Raw genomic sequence first — 12,931 nt, 5'->3', positions numbered from 1 at the left:
CGGTTGTTATGGCTGTCGGAATCCGATGTCTCGTGCAGCTTATAATAGCGGCGGTTACACCGTCTGAAGAACTGGCTTTCCTTCACAATCAACTTGTAAATCCATAAATCAAACACATTATTGCCGCACAAGTAGACAAGATTTGATCACATAATGCCATTGGACACTTAATTTGATTGCTCACTTACGAATCAATAGAGTTGCACTCACTTTTCAATTCCATAGATAAAATAATGGTTTATAAACATAGCTCGAATCGAATCTTATAAACATAACTCATGCCGTTCAAATTCTTTTAACAATGTTGCAAATAAAACGCCTTCACTTGTTCACTATTTGAAGCTTCACTCAAGCCGTGTGTCTTTTGAATGCTTTATTTGAGGAACTCGTATTTTGATAGACCTCATAGGGGGCCATTCGAAGCGATTCTCCTTTTTAATCTTCCTCCATCGATCAGGTGTACCACGGTACTGAAGTTGATATTTTCGTGCAACCACTCCAGTTGTGACAATAAACTAAGCAACGCCGATAAAAAAGTTTCACCTGGTATGGAAAGCACCTGCAAATGCCGGTATGGCTCTAGGATGACAGATTACCTTCAAACAGTCGGGCGCAAGACACGCAAAACTTGCTTCCGGAGGGTAAACATGCCGTCTACTCTGCCGGAGGGACGGAATCAAAAAGGGCTGGCCACTATCAGCAGGACCGGCACCGGTTTCCCATGGTTGCTGGGCAACATCCTTGCGCAGTAGTGTATTTGATCGATAGCGACGCCGTAGCGAACTGTCGCGACGATTCCGGAAGTAATGCATCCACGGGTGATTAAGGATGTATCCGGAGATGAGTGTGTTTTGTCCAATTCATAACTTTCTCTGCGCGTGCTGCATGGAAATATTGGCACAATTCAATACTCGAAGTGATTGGTGTATCCATTAAAATCTGTTTTGTGAAAATGTGTTCCATATTTATCATATTATTTTGTAATTAAGTGCAGCTTGATTATTTAATTCTATGTAAGTATATTCTATATGAAAATTAAATAAAATCACACCACGTGTTGTGTTTTTCAGATTTATTTCGTTTTTGAATTTGACAATCTCTTAAAACCTTGAACGTGGCTCACTAGGCACGCTTTCACTTTGACAGCTTGTCAAAACATCGAGTTTGATACCACCTGACTTAAGCACACACTTCGGTTACTGACGATATGACGATTTGAGACAAGTGTGTCGATTAGATTCCAACAAAATTTTCGCTACCGCTTCGTTGCAAATTGTCTGCCGTCCCAGCACGGCAATACTCCGTGGTGTCCGTGACGTGTTCCTGGTCAGTAAAGTAAGCCGACAATACAAAAAAATCGATTGTTTATGTAGTCTCAACGTACGGTGTCGTGTGTGTTGTGTGATCAGCTTTGCTAGCTCGCTGACCGTTTTGTTGTGTTCTTTTTCTGATTAAAGGTTGTTCGGGATAGCTGTGAAAGAGGATAAAAATAAACCATCATGAACCGGGAAGCGGCAGATGATTGCGTCGAAAAGGCCGTCAAGTACCTGGCCGAGGGGAAAATCGAGAAGGCAGAAAAGTTGCTAAACAAATCGATTTCTCTCCACCCGACCCCCCGGGCGGAAGGTAGGTTGTTTTGTTGTGTTGGTCAAGGGCCACTTTCTCCATCGCTTCTAATTCGATCCCATTGTAACGCACTTTGCAGAACTGCTTGGTAAGATCAAGCGAGGTGTCTACACGGAAAATGCACCATCGGGGAACACCTCGGACGATGGTGTACGTCAGCGGGCCTCAGCAAAGGGTTCCGCACCAAAGGCGGACAGTGGCAACGAAGCGGAATATACTGCTGAACAGTTGGAAGCAGTGAAGAGGATTAAAAAGTATGTTAATGTACTGGCACAAAGCGACGCCGCGGTTCGTCCTTCATGAAGCGTTTCTTTGTCGTTTGTAGATGCAAGGACTATTACGAAGTGTTGGGTGTATCGAAGGATGCAACTGATTCGGATATTAAGAAAGCTTACAAGAAGCTTGCCCTACAACTGCATCCCGATAAAAACCATGCTCCGGGAGCGGTAGAAGCATTTAAAGCAATCGGTAATGCTGTAGCCATTCTGACGGACGCTGAGAAGAGGAAATCGTACGATCTGTTCGGTGCGGAAGAGCATCATCAGCCCACGACCCGTAGGACACGCTATCAGTACGATCAATACTCTCGTGGTTTTGAAACGGAGTTCACCGCGGAAGAGCTGTTTAACATGTTCTTCGGAACCGAGATTCCTACACACCATGTTTACACACGCCAAAGACGGTTTCATCGAGCCGAACAACAGCAATATCGAGAGGTAGGGTCGGTGCCCGGTTTCGAGTATTTGTCGCAAAGATTCATTTAGTACTACGAACATTTTGTTTTCCAGCCTCAGTCAGGATTTGCGGCTTTCATCAATCTGTTGCCAATAATTCTGCTTATCGCCCTTTCGATGATGTCTTCATTTTTCATCTCTGATCCAATCTACAGCCTTACCCCTAGCCAGTAAGATGCCGACGAATATTTCCGAGATCACGAACGAATCGTACTGATGAATGAAATTTTTTTTGCAGAAAATTTTCAATCCCACGAAAAACGAACCAGCTGAAGATTCCGTACTACGTCAAGGAAAACTTCCACTCCGAGTATCAGGGCTCGGTTGTGCGGCTTGAGGCGTCGGTGGAAGAGGACTATTTGAATAATTTAAAGCATTCCTGCTACCGAGAGCGGAACTATAGTGAGTGTTTTCTACAGAACAACTACAAATGTTCCTCGTTAAAAATGAACAATCTTTTTTTGATCCCATCCGCAGAGGACACGATGCTAATGAAAGCAAGGAACTTTGGCGATCGAGATCTTTATCAGAAGGCGCAAAACATTAATACACCGTCGTGTGATAAATTGCAAAGTTTACACAACTAGTCAAATTGAAATGGCCGCCGTGTGCGGATTTCAGCATATGGTATGCGGAATATTTGAAAGCTGCTGATTAGTGGGCGAATTGTATTTTTTCTACACTGTGGAGGTATTTTTATTATTTGTTCCGTTGTTAACTATTTCGATAAAAATTTGCCAGATTGTGCCGTTTGATCCATATCCGTACTACCAGTTTGCAGTCCATCCTAACGAAAGGGCTTTACGGTTTGAATGGCATTTTAAACCCCCTAAGCGTAGATTTATCACATTGAAGGCATAGTCAAATGGTGATAGTTAAATGTTGTTTTCCCTTTTTTGTGCGAAAAAAATTTAAAAAGATTCTTTACTCCGCCTAGGATCGTAATTCACCCTACACGATAAACAACAATAGAGGATTTTTGCGAACAGTTAAAATAATTTATAAAAAAACACATCCTTCAACAAAATAAAGAAAACAAAACCTGATAGTTAAAGGTAAAGGTGTACATGCACTTATTTCAAATACTAACCTGTCCCTAGCGCTATACTTTCAGGTGCAGGAACGTAGAGTTTTTATATCAGAGCTGACGCCGCCGAGGAACCGTTAACTATAATTACCGTTTAATTAATGCAACGGCACCACACCGGTCATCCTTTCTTGGACCTAATTGCACCGATAACCGTTCGAGGTGTCCATAACGTGGAACATTGAAGGCTCCAGAGAGAACTATTGACTTCCGCAATTTGTTGCTAGTAAATGTGCCACGTGAACATAACTTTCCTACATGTTTGGAAAGTGGTCCGGTTTAATATAAAATTGCAGTGGAACATATATTACTAGTGCTTTCGACTCCAACTGTTTTAATTGATTTCTACGGAGAAACGTACCTAGGAATGTGCAGTTATCGAAGCGATACATAAAGAGTTCACAGTTTCTTCGTTGGCTAGATATGTGAAGCGTTTTTTGTTGCAGCCAAAATGCAATTACTATGCATGCAGGAGTATGCATAAGTTTACTCCATTCATCGTCGGGTGGCAGATGGTTTTTGTCGTTTCGTGGCCATTGTGGAGCGTTTGGATTGTTTCATCGAATCGAAGCAAAAGAGCAAAATAAATTTGCCTTCCGGTATATGCTTGGGAGAGCGTGAAAAGGAGCAACAAAAGTTTCGGTAAGTTTTTCACGGTTCACCTGAATTTCTCATAAACTTAAACAAGGACGCAGAATAAATAATACACGAGATTATCTTTCTCGAAAGTAATAAAGTTTGGGCGTAATTTAACACCCTTTTGGGTGGTTAGATTTTTCTGAACATGTAATTTTTCAACAAAATTAATTCTCAAGATCACTCTTACGATAGCGATAAGCTAATTAAGGGAAAAGTTTAAATTAATTTTACCCAATCACTCGACAGCCCCTTCTCATGTTTACGATGGAATTGATAAGACTGGACAGAAAGTTTACCCTGGCCACATTGCCTTTTGGTTGACCGAATCCTTTATTCCTTAATAAATCAATTGGTGGTAGCTCGTATGCTGCAGTTTTCCAGGTGCTTTTACTTTTCGAGTGCCTCTAAAATGGTTGCATCATGTTGCGTGAAAAATTATTCTGTGGTTAAACTTGCTTTCGCAAGCCGCAACTCATACAGCGAAAGTATCATCCGATGGCAAACGGGGGCAGTTATAACTCTTATATTGTCATTTATCACTCGAATAGAAACGGGTTATCTTAACCAATAAATAAACGGATTTATGCCGCACGAATAGGATTCTTTTTAGGGCATCTTTTATTGAAATTCATTGCACACAAAAAATGTTACAGTATTGTGAACTATTTCTATTTGATGCTGCTCGCAAATCGTCGAATCACTCTCAGCATGCCTTCCGCCTGGGTGTTGGTGGAGTCACGCAGGAGCGAAATAATCTCCGACACTCCGCCCGGCGGTGCCCCGCTGCCACGTTTGGCCAAAATGGCCTGGACCGCTCCGGCACAGGCGCCCCGTTTCCCTTCCCAGTATTCCGGATTGGGATCGAGCTTCTCGAGCGTATCGAAAGCCTTCGCGGCGATCCAAAACTCTCCAACACGGTAACTGTCGTTGGCGATCAGCTGGAGCAGGGCAAATGCGTCCGGCGTGGAGTCCTTGGTTAGGAAAATGTTCCACGCTTGATCCGCGTGCCCGGCGTGGATGTGACACTTGGCCAGCACCATCGCGAACGTGCTATCCGTTTTGATGGAGATGTCGTGGATCTGGAGCAGCAACTCTTCGGCCTCCTTGTAGTACCCGGTGGCGGCCTTCGCCTGGGCGTAGTTGTAGTTGAAGATGTCGTCGTTAACGAAGTAGCTGCGGATTGAGTTGAGATACACGAGGACCTCCTCGAACTGGCCGTACAGGAAGAAAGCCGACGCCATGCTCTGTCGTCCCGGGATAGTGTCGCACTCGGAGGCAGAACCTCCCACAAGGTGCAGACATTGCTGCGCATTCTTGAGGTGTTCCTTGGAGCCCGTTTCTTGGCCGAGTGCGGCGTGCACCACACCTTTGAGGATGTACTCTTGCGGTACGGTGGGCTGCACTTCCTTCATCAGGTGGTACGCTTCCTGTATCTCTCCTCGACGAAGGTGATGTATGGCCAGATTTAGGCGTGCCTCTGGGACAATGTCGATCAGTTGCGGGAGGACCTGCAACGCTCCTTCCCCATTACGAAACACCACGAGATTGTGCTTGATTAGATCCGCTCCAAACGTACCGCTCTCCACTAGGTGTTTGATTTCCTGCTCGGCCGCCCTTCCATTGAACAGCCGGAAGCGATTGCATGCCTTCAGATTGATGGCAATCGTGCTGTCCGGGAACTGGTTCAAATACAGGTCGAGCACCTCCTGTGAGATGTCGTAGTAGTCCAGCTTGTAGTAGCAGATCGCGACGTACACGTTCAGAGCCAGCAGGTCCTTGTTGTCGAGAAGCACGCGTTTATAGATGTCGATCGCCTCCTGGTAGTGGGACCGAAGGTAGTGCATCCCGGCCAGGCTAAGCTGGTCCTCGACCACATCTCGCAGGGATCCATGCAGCTCCATCAGACGATCCTCGTCGCTCAACTTGTGCGCCAGATGGAACAACAGCCTTATCTTCAGTGGACTTTGGGGCAACTCCTCCACGAGCTTTTGCGCCTCATCGTACATTCCGAGGTAGAACATGCAGACGCAAATGTTCAGCGCAACCTCCTTCTGGGAGTTATCGGCGGCATACAGCTTCTCATATAGCTGCAGGGCTCGCTTGTACTCTCCGATATGGAAATCGCAGAATCCCGTCCACAGCTGTTTGAGCTGTTCCGGCACCTCATCGTAGTCTTTCGAACGCTGCAGTTATGAAACAAACATTTAAATCTCCCCCAAAAAGAACCACAATTCAGGTGAACACTTACCTGAAGCACCGTATTAGCACCGACGTAGTCACGCTTGAGGAGGAACTCCTCGAACGACGGAATCGTTACGGTGCGAGCATTTCCCGTTCCAGCCGAACCGCGGTTTCCTTTGGCGGATTCCGATTTTGTGCGAGAAAGTATCTGCAAAGGAGGAGAGACACATAAACAATGGTGTTTTAAGGGAGATTTCTAAAATACGCGATTTCTTACCATGTTTACTGTTGCGCCCGGTTTGCAATCTGCCGGAAGGTTTGTCCGTTTGTTTGTTAACGTTCATCGTTGCTATGGATACGCAATGCAACGTATTTGCGCAAGCGTTGGTGAACGGTGAAAGTTTTGAGAGCACTAAAACGTTTTTGTTGTGTCAAATAAATTAAACATTTTGACACTCAAACAAAATCTCGAAGCTCGTTTGTTTTCGCCAGCACTGTATTTCGCAGCGTTCCGAATGCAGTTTATTTAATTGAACTGAACGGCTCATAAAAACGGATGATCCTTGTTTCGTGGCGGCTCGGGCGGAAAGACGAATGAATTAAATCATTTATCACACGCATCAAACAGCACTCAATGTCTCATACTCGATAAAACCTGACAACCGTATTGTGAGAATGGCTTTGGAAGGATTAAAGAAGGGATTAAATCGGTGAAGAATGAAAGAGAATGAAAACTGATGTTGGAACCGATCGCCAATGCGGTAGAACGTGACTTTGGGTGAGATCATAAAGCAATGCAACAATTCTGATAAGAAAACAGAACGCACGATAAAAGTCCACTCCAAACCATGGACACACACTTGGTAGTGATTGCTATGATAATTTGTCTATAAACGGGGATGAGTATGGCTATGAATTGGGACCAGTGTCGCCCAAACAGTTGGCTATCAAATAAAGCTTTTACCTCATTTCCGTCTTTGTGTCGGACAACGGGCTCGGAAGGACACGGATCCGTTTCCGGTTGGGCAATTTTAACCGACCTCCCTTCGAGTAAGAAACATGGCACGATTTCGGCAAATTGGAGGACACACATGTCCTCCCAGAAATGCAAAGCAAATGACCGAGCTAGGCTTAGTGAGGGGTTTGTAGTCGCTTTATCATGAGCATACAAATTTCATGCGGGAGGAGATTTGTGGAGAGACCAGTTTTGACCATAAGCTTCAACGTGTGGCTCTTTTCGAATAATCACCCTCGAGCTGTTGGTCTAATAAAGGGCTATTTTACATCCGTTTGGTCCTCGCCTGCTGGCTACCAGCACGATAGTTGAGCTAGATGTTCATTCTCGATAGCGATTATGCAGCATGATTCCTCCCTCTTTCACTCTTTCCGCCGAGAATGGTGAAACGTTTGACCTTAAAATTGGGAACAACCTTCGATGCAGTTTATGGAACGTCCGGCTTGCATCAGACAAGGCGAGAGCTCTCAACTCACAACACGTTGTTGCGTTGCGGTGTCCGTTGCCTCACAGACGTTTTCCTTTTTCTTTTTCGCATGTTTTTACTCCCCTGTAATGGAGTTGACTCTGTGTGACAAATAAAATGTTTACTTTCCACAGTTTCGGACACAGTTTGGGCGAACATTAGTCAACGTGACACGGCCCCACTTACGGGAAAACCCGGGGGTCCTAGTCCCGTTTTGCATGTTTTTCCTCTTTCCCGCTAACGACATTCATCCCCTTTCCGTCGGCCAGTGTCGCTCGATTTTGAACGTTTTGGTGAAAACAAACCCAAAACATGTGGTGTCAGCTTTTGGTCGTTTTTGTTTTTAACGGGGGAAAATATAGAAATTACCCGTGTTCACACAGCAACTGTACTTTAAAGTATTTACACCACATGGAAGTTGTATATGTTTTTTTTCCCAAACCACACCGTGTACTGAACTTTAAGACAATTAAAACTTATTCAATGAAGTCTTCGAAAGTTGTTGACGCGTTGTTGCCGTAGCGCGTTCAAATGGATGCCATGTGACGGGCGAACCGTTTCCGGAAATGCGTTTTTGACGTACCGCTTGATCGCACTTCGGCACCCGAAAGCTAACAGCTGGTTCCGGTTGGGGAGAGGATATTTGAGTTTTTGGGTCAACCTTGGACGATAACGAGGCGCCGTCGGTCGAGAATCGATCCGGGGCGACCTGTCGGGACGTACGGAAAATCCCAACTCATGCATGACCCAGAGGGAAGGGGATCGTTTTCGATGGTTAAACTTTGGCATCTCCCTGGAACCAATTTGTTTTAGACTACAAGGCGACGGAACAGGTCCACTCGGCAGCTGTTTAGATCGTAACCGTTTCAGGCTCCAACGGTGAACAGCGTCCTTATATTTTTCCGAAAAGAGATTTTTAAATAATTTTGTGACATAAGCTATGACCTAGTGTTTGTGAAATTTAAACTAATGGACTTAAAATATCTCAGTGTCAAAACAAATAACGTACAAATGTTGTTCTCTTGTTCGATGAAGAAGTGCTTCGATGTTTTCGCTACAATCTTCGACGTAAGCGTCGGTATATAGTAATGTTTTGCAAAAAGTTGAAATGGCAAACGATTTTCAAGTTTTCAGCAAACGGCCGGCACGCGGAGATCGATATAAAGGACGCCATGCTCTATGGTGGTGTCTGGTGGGAAAGGTTTTGCGATAAAAATAACACTTTAAACTTTCTCCTCCCGCTTGCAGGAAAATGCATTCACGGGGCGAGAGTGGTGGTGGTGCGAAACCAGTCTGCGAAAGCTACATGTGATGAGTTACTTTGAACTTTGAATGCTTTATGTGCGACGATGCGTTGCACACGGATATAGAAAGAGAAATTATGGATACTGTCTTGAATTTATGATCTGTTATCTATTTAAACTTTGCGTGCACTCTTCAGGGATTTACACCGCATCCTATCTTTTCCTGGAAATGAAATAAAAAGGGTTGGGTTTATTTTTGTTTTTGTGAAGCATGATGCATGACTGGGTTAATTTCTCATGAAGTATTTTTTGAGGCAAGGAAAGATTCACTACGTAGGAGGTGTTTTTTTTTATTGAACAAGAGAGAAGAAAAATATGAGGAATCGCATTCTATGAATGGAATGCGGAACGTAAACATGATTCTCCCAGTGACGATAACTGTTTCGGAAAAAGAACATGAGGTTTGTAAAATCAGGTGTTTTTGATGAGCTCACAGTTCACGGTGGGAGGATGAGTGCTCGCGAAAATTCGCAGCTCATTTCCAGGGAACTCATTGCTCTTTTCCGATCGGGTATCTCAATCACACAGACGAAGGAAAACAGTGAGCATCGGAAACCTCTTGTAAACATGAGGAATTTAGTGCAAGTTTACGAAGTGAATAGTTTCTATATAAAAAGATTAGAAATTAAAGAGAATTAGAATATAAAATATGTTTTGACACAATTCAACAAACAGTTCTCTTCTAGCGTAAAAATCAACAACGTTTTATACACATCACAACAAAGCAACGCTTTAAATATATCACCGTAAGATTACAAATCAGAAACGAAAAAGGAAAGACGAGAATGTGTGGAATCCTATCGATTACACGCCCGAGTGACGCGACACCATGGTAATTTCCATTACAAAGCAGACGCTTTCCCGTTTGGCAGCATGCGAGCGGATGCCGCTTCAAAGTGCATTCTCATAAAGTGTCAAAGAAGGGGACATAAATCATTTGCATGCCTGTACGAAACGGGGTCAGCAAATCTTTTGGGATGAGGGAATTCAAAGAAAATCGGACAATGCAACTTCCTCTCAGAAAAATAGAACATGTAACGTGAAGGCGAAAGAAGAGGTAGAAAAAAGGTTTGGGTATTGGAATCTTATTTTACTTCGTTGCCGTAGAATACATTAAATGGTAAAAAAAAATCAAAAATAACTGATTTACTAATCGTCGCAAAACAAAACTGTGATAGTTCCAATGAATGTACTGGTTTAAAGGACCTGTTAGTTACAATCGCATTGGAAAGGATGTTTTGAACCACTTGTTTGAAAATACAAGCATATCATGACTGCAAATGTTGTATGTTATTGGAAAATGATAGGGTTTTTTGTTGTAGTTAGAGGAACACGATTGCCAGACGTCCAGTACAAACTCTCAAAGCTGGAAATGTAAAGTGGAACTCAGGGGGAACGTCGAAAATCATAACGAGCACAAAACTGGCAATAGCACTGAAAAAAGCAGTCCCGACAAACAACATGCTAACATGTTTTATAGCTCTGGTTTTACTTTAAGAGCTTGATAGATCACAGTCCGAACCTTTCGGGAGTCATTAAAGTTAACCAACGTCATACATAACAAATCGAATGTGATAGTGCAGTGTGAGAACTGAAATAACTTTCGTTCTATTCTGTAAAAAAACGATTATCTCAAATTGCTGCATCGCTTATAATGTACTTTTCAATTAAAAGTTTCTGTTTCACGTGTATCTTTCGACAGAATGTCGCTTCAAGATAGCAATCAAAAAGTACTGATTGGAAAAGATATATTTTCAAATAAAAACCACCATGTGTGCTATTGAAAATAAATCAAAATTAAAGAAACGATAAGATATCCCTTCTTAAAGGAAACAAAGAATAATGATTCTTAAAGGGTTTCCGCTTCCATTTTAGATATATGGTATGTTAAGTTGCATGAAACGTCTTATCTACTCGAATATGTATCACTGGAAACTAACGCCATTTTCTGCCGTTAGCGACATTAACACACAATTGGATATCTCAAGGGAACCGAAGGGAAAAGGACGATTCTTTGCGATTTAACCGTTTGATAAGACACGGATCCTTCTCTGGATGACGAGCAAGAAGTCAACTCAAGGACATACACAAACAATCCCCTGGGATTAATCCGTTATACCGTTCCGGTTACTTCTTGCCACTTCCCCGGCGATGGAGTCGCCTGGTGGTTCATGATTTACAGCCATTTTGCGGAATCACAAATGAAATATATTGCCTTCGGTTATGTCTCATTAGGTGATATTTATTGCATGGTGTTGCAAGGCTGGTATGTTGGATTTGGCGATGTACGCAGTTTTGCAATGTTTTTGTCCAGTCGCGGACAGGAAGTATCCAATTGTACCGAACTCGGAATGGCTAACTCCAAATGACTTAAATTGGAATTTAATGCAGACGAAAGGGAGGGGACAAAGATTTTTTTTCACGCTTATTTTTGAAACAAATTTGAATGGTTAAATTAACGCTTGCTGGGAAAAAGAGTCGTTCGCACAGAAAGGTTATTTACCTCTGAATTTTTACTTACGATGCTAGGGAAGAAAAATTCTTATAAAATGAAGGTACTTCACGCTTTCAATAGACGCTCAATGAAGGTTTTTGACTGCAAATTTGTACCGTTCGTGCTGAAACTGCTCTCCTCAAGTTGCTCATTATTTCAGCAATGCTTCCAGTATGCTTCCAAACACTACCATGGCTATTTGCATCAACGGTAGGAACGTGTACTTGCTAGCGTACTGATCCCACCGTCCACTATCATGTTGTGGATTTTGTTCAACTTATTCATGAAACGCTTGCGGCTATAAGCAAACTGATCCAATCTGCAACCGGGCAAGATGGTTCATGCGTCAGAGCGAAAGCATTTTCCTCCCACTTGGGAAACCGAATGAAAATCCACAAGAAGCATGTTTATTATTTTGAACAACTCGCTCCATAGGGTGTCCAGTAACTTCAGTCGGATCTATTTCACAACGGTATGGTTTGTAAATAAAAAAGGAGAAAACAAGTACTATCGATATTTGACATGTCTATGAGGTGATCGGAGGGATACTGTTTTAGGTGATGCCATTCATGAAAAAGAAGATAAGTAGGTATCATTTGCTTGAAGTAATTTTGGTGATGTCTTCATATATAAACATCAATATGAATAAACATTCCAAAACTTCAGTACAACAAGCACAATCAAGATTTGCTTACAAATTTGGAATGCGCTCCCGGAGACATGATCGTATTTTAGAGTTGATAGAATTTAAAACGCACAGCTTTACTGTTTCCTAGAATTGAAGCGTTCTTCTGCAACCAGCTTCTAGAAGAAAACTGACTAGTTTTGCTTACACAACGAAACATCGTGTTATCGTGTTCGGAACTGTCTGTTTCAATTTCAGTTGCCACCACATACACACAACACGGCAGAAAGACGATTGTATTGGGATCAATTGGGAAGTAGAAAGGGCGGCAGGAATGTTCCGAGACGAAAATCGTGACACACTGCTTCGCTTTCTGCTTTTCACATTACCGTTCTCCGAGCGTCCAATGGTGCATTAGCAATTGTTTTACCGCTTCATTGATTTGAATTGAATTAATCCAAGCGCTAGAAGTTTCTGTTTATCCCCTTCTTCTATCTTACTATACTGTGCTAGATTTTTCCACTTTTACTTGCACATTGTACACCACAAGCAAAGCCGCCGAGCGAGGGTGGCTTAATTTACCGTCACGGATCTTTGCGCAAAAGTTTCCTCATAAACAAGACGCGATGGGCATATTTTCCTTGTCTTGCCTCGTCTCAAATTGTCATGTTTGGCTCGCGGCAAGCTTGCCATCGTCGGTTCTCATTGTTGTGTTTTTCCGTGCGTTCCAGTTCCGTTTTGCAATGCTGCGAACGTTTTG

General features: G+C 43.0%; 2 protein-coding genes across 2 annotated transcripts; one reads left to right on the top strand and one right to left on the bottom strand.

The window, feature by feature from the left end:
• Window positions 1-1,198: 1,198 nt before the first annotated feature.
• On the top strand, window positions 1,199-3,261 carry LOC131286481 (dnaJ homolog subfamily B member 12). The gene is made up of 7 exons (XM_058315441.1): window positions 1,199-1,335; window positions 1,458-1,626; window positions 1,706-1,880; window positions 1,952-2,342; window positions 2,415-2,530; window positions 2,599-2,762; window positions 2,838-3,261. The coding sequence occupies exons 2-7, from the start codon at window positions 1,500-1,502 to the stop codon at window positions 2,945-2,947; spliced, it is 1,083 nt and encodes a 360-aa protein (XP_058171424.1). The 5' UTR covers window positions 1,199-1,335; window positions 1,458-1,499; the 3' UTR covers window positions 2,948-3,261.
• A 1,493-nt stretch (window positions 3,262-4,754) lies between these two features.
• LOC131289252 (intraflagellar transport protein 56) lies at window positions 4,755-6,547 on the bottom strand. The gene is made up of 3 exons (XM_058318469.1): window positions 6,533-6,547; window positions 6,335-6,475; window positions 4,755-6,269 (listed from the first exon to the last, which is right to left on the bottom strand). The coding sequence occupies exons 1-3, from the start codon at window positions 6,545-6,547 to the stop codon at window positions 4,755-4,757; spliced, it is 1,671 nt and encodes a 556-aa protein (XP_058174452.1).
• Window positions 6,548-12,931: the final 6,384 nt, after the last annotated feature.

The sequence above is a fragment of the Anopheles ziemanni genome, chromosome 3, assembly GCF_943734765.1.
Source record: "Anopheles ziemanni chromosome 3, idAnoZiCoDA_A2_x.2, whole genome shotgun sequence".
Taxonomy (NCBI): domain Eukaryota; kingdom Metazoa; phylum Arthropoda; class Insecta; order Diptera; family Culicidae; genus Anopheles; species Anopheles ziemanni.
This window is presented reverse-complemented; position numbering and strand designations above follow the sequence as displayed.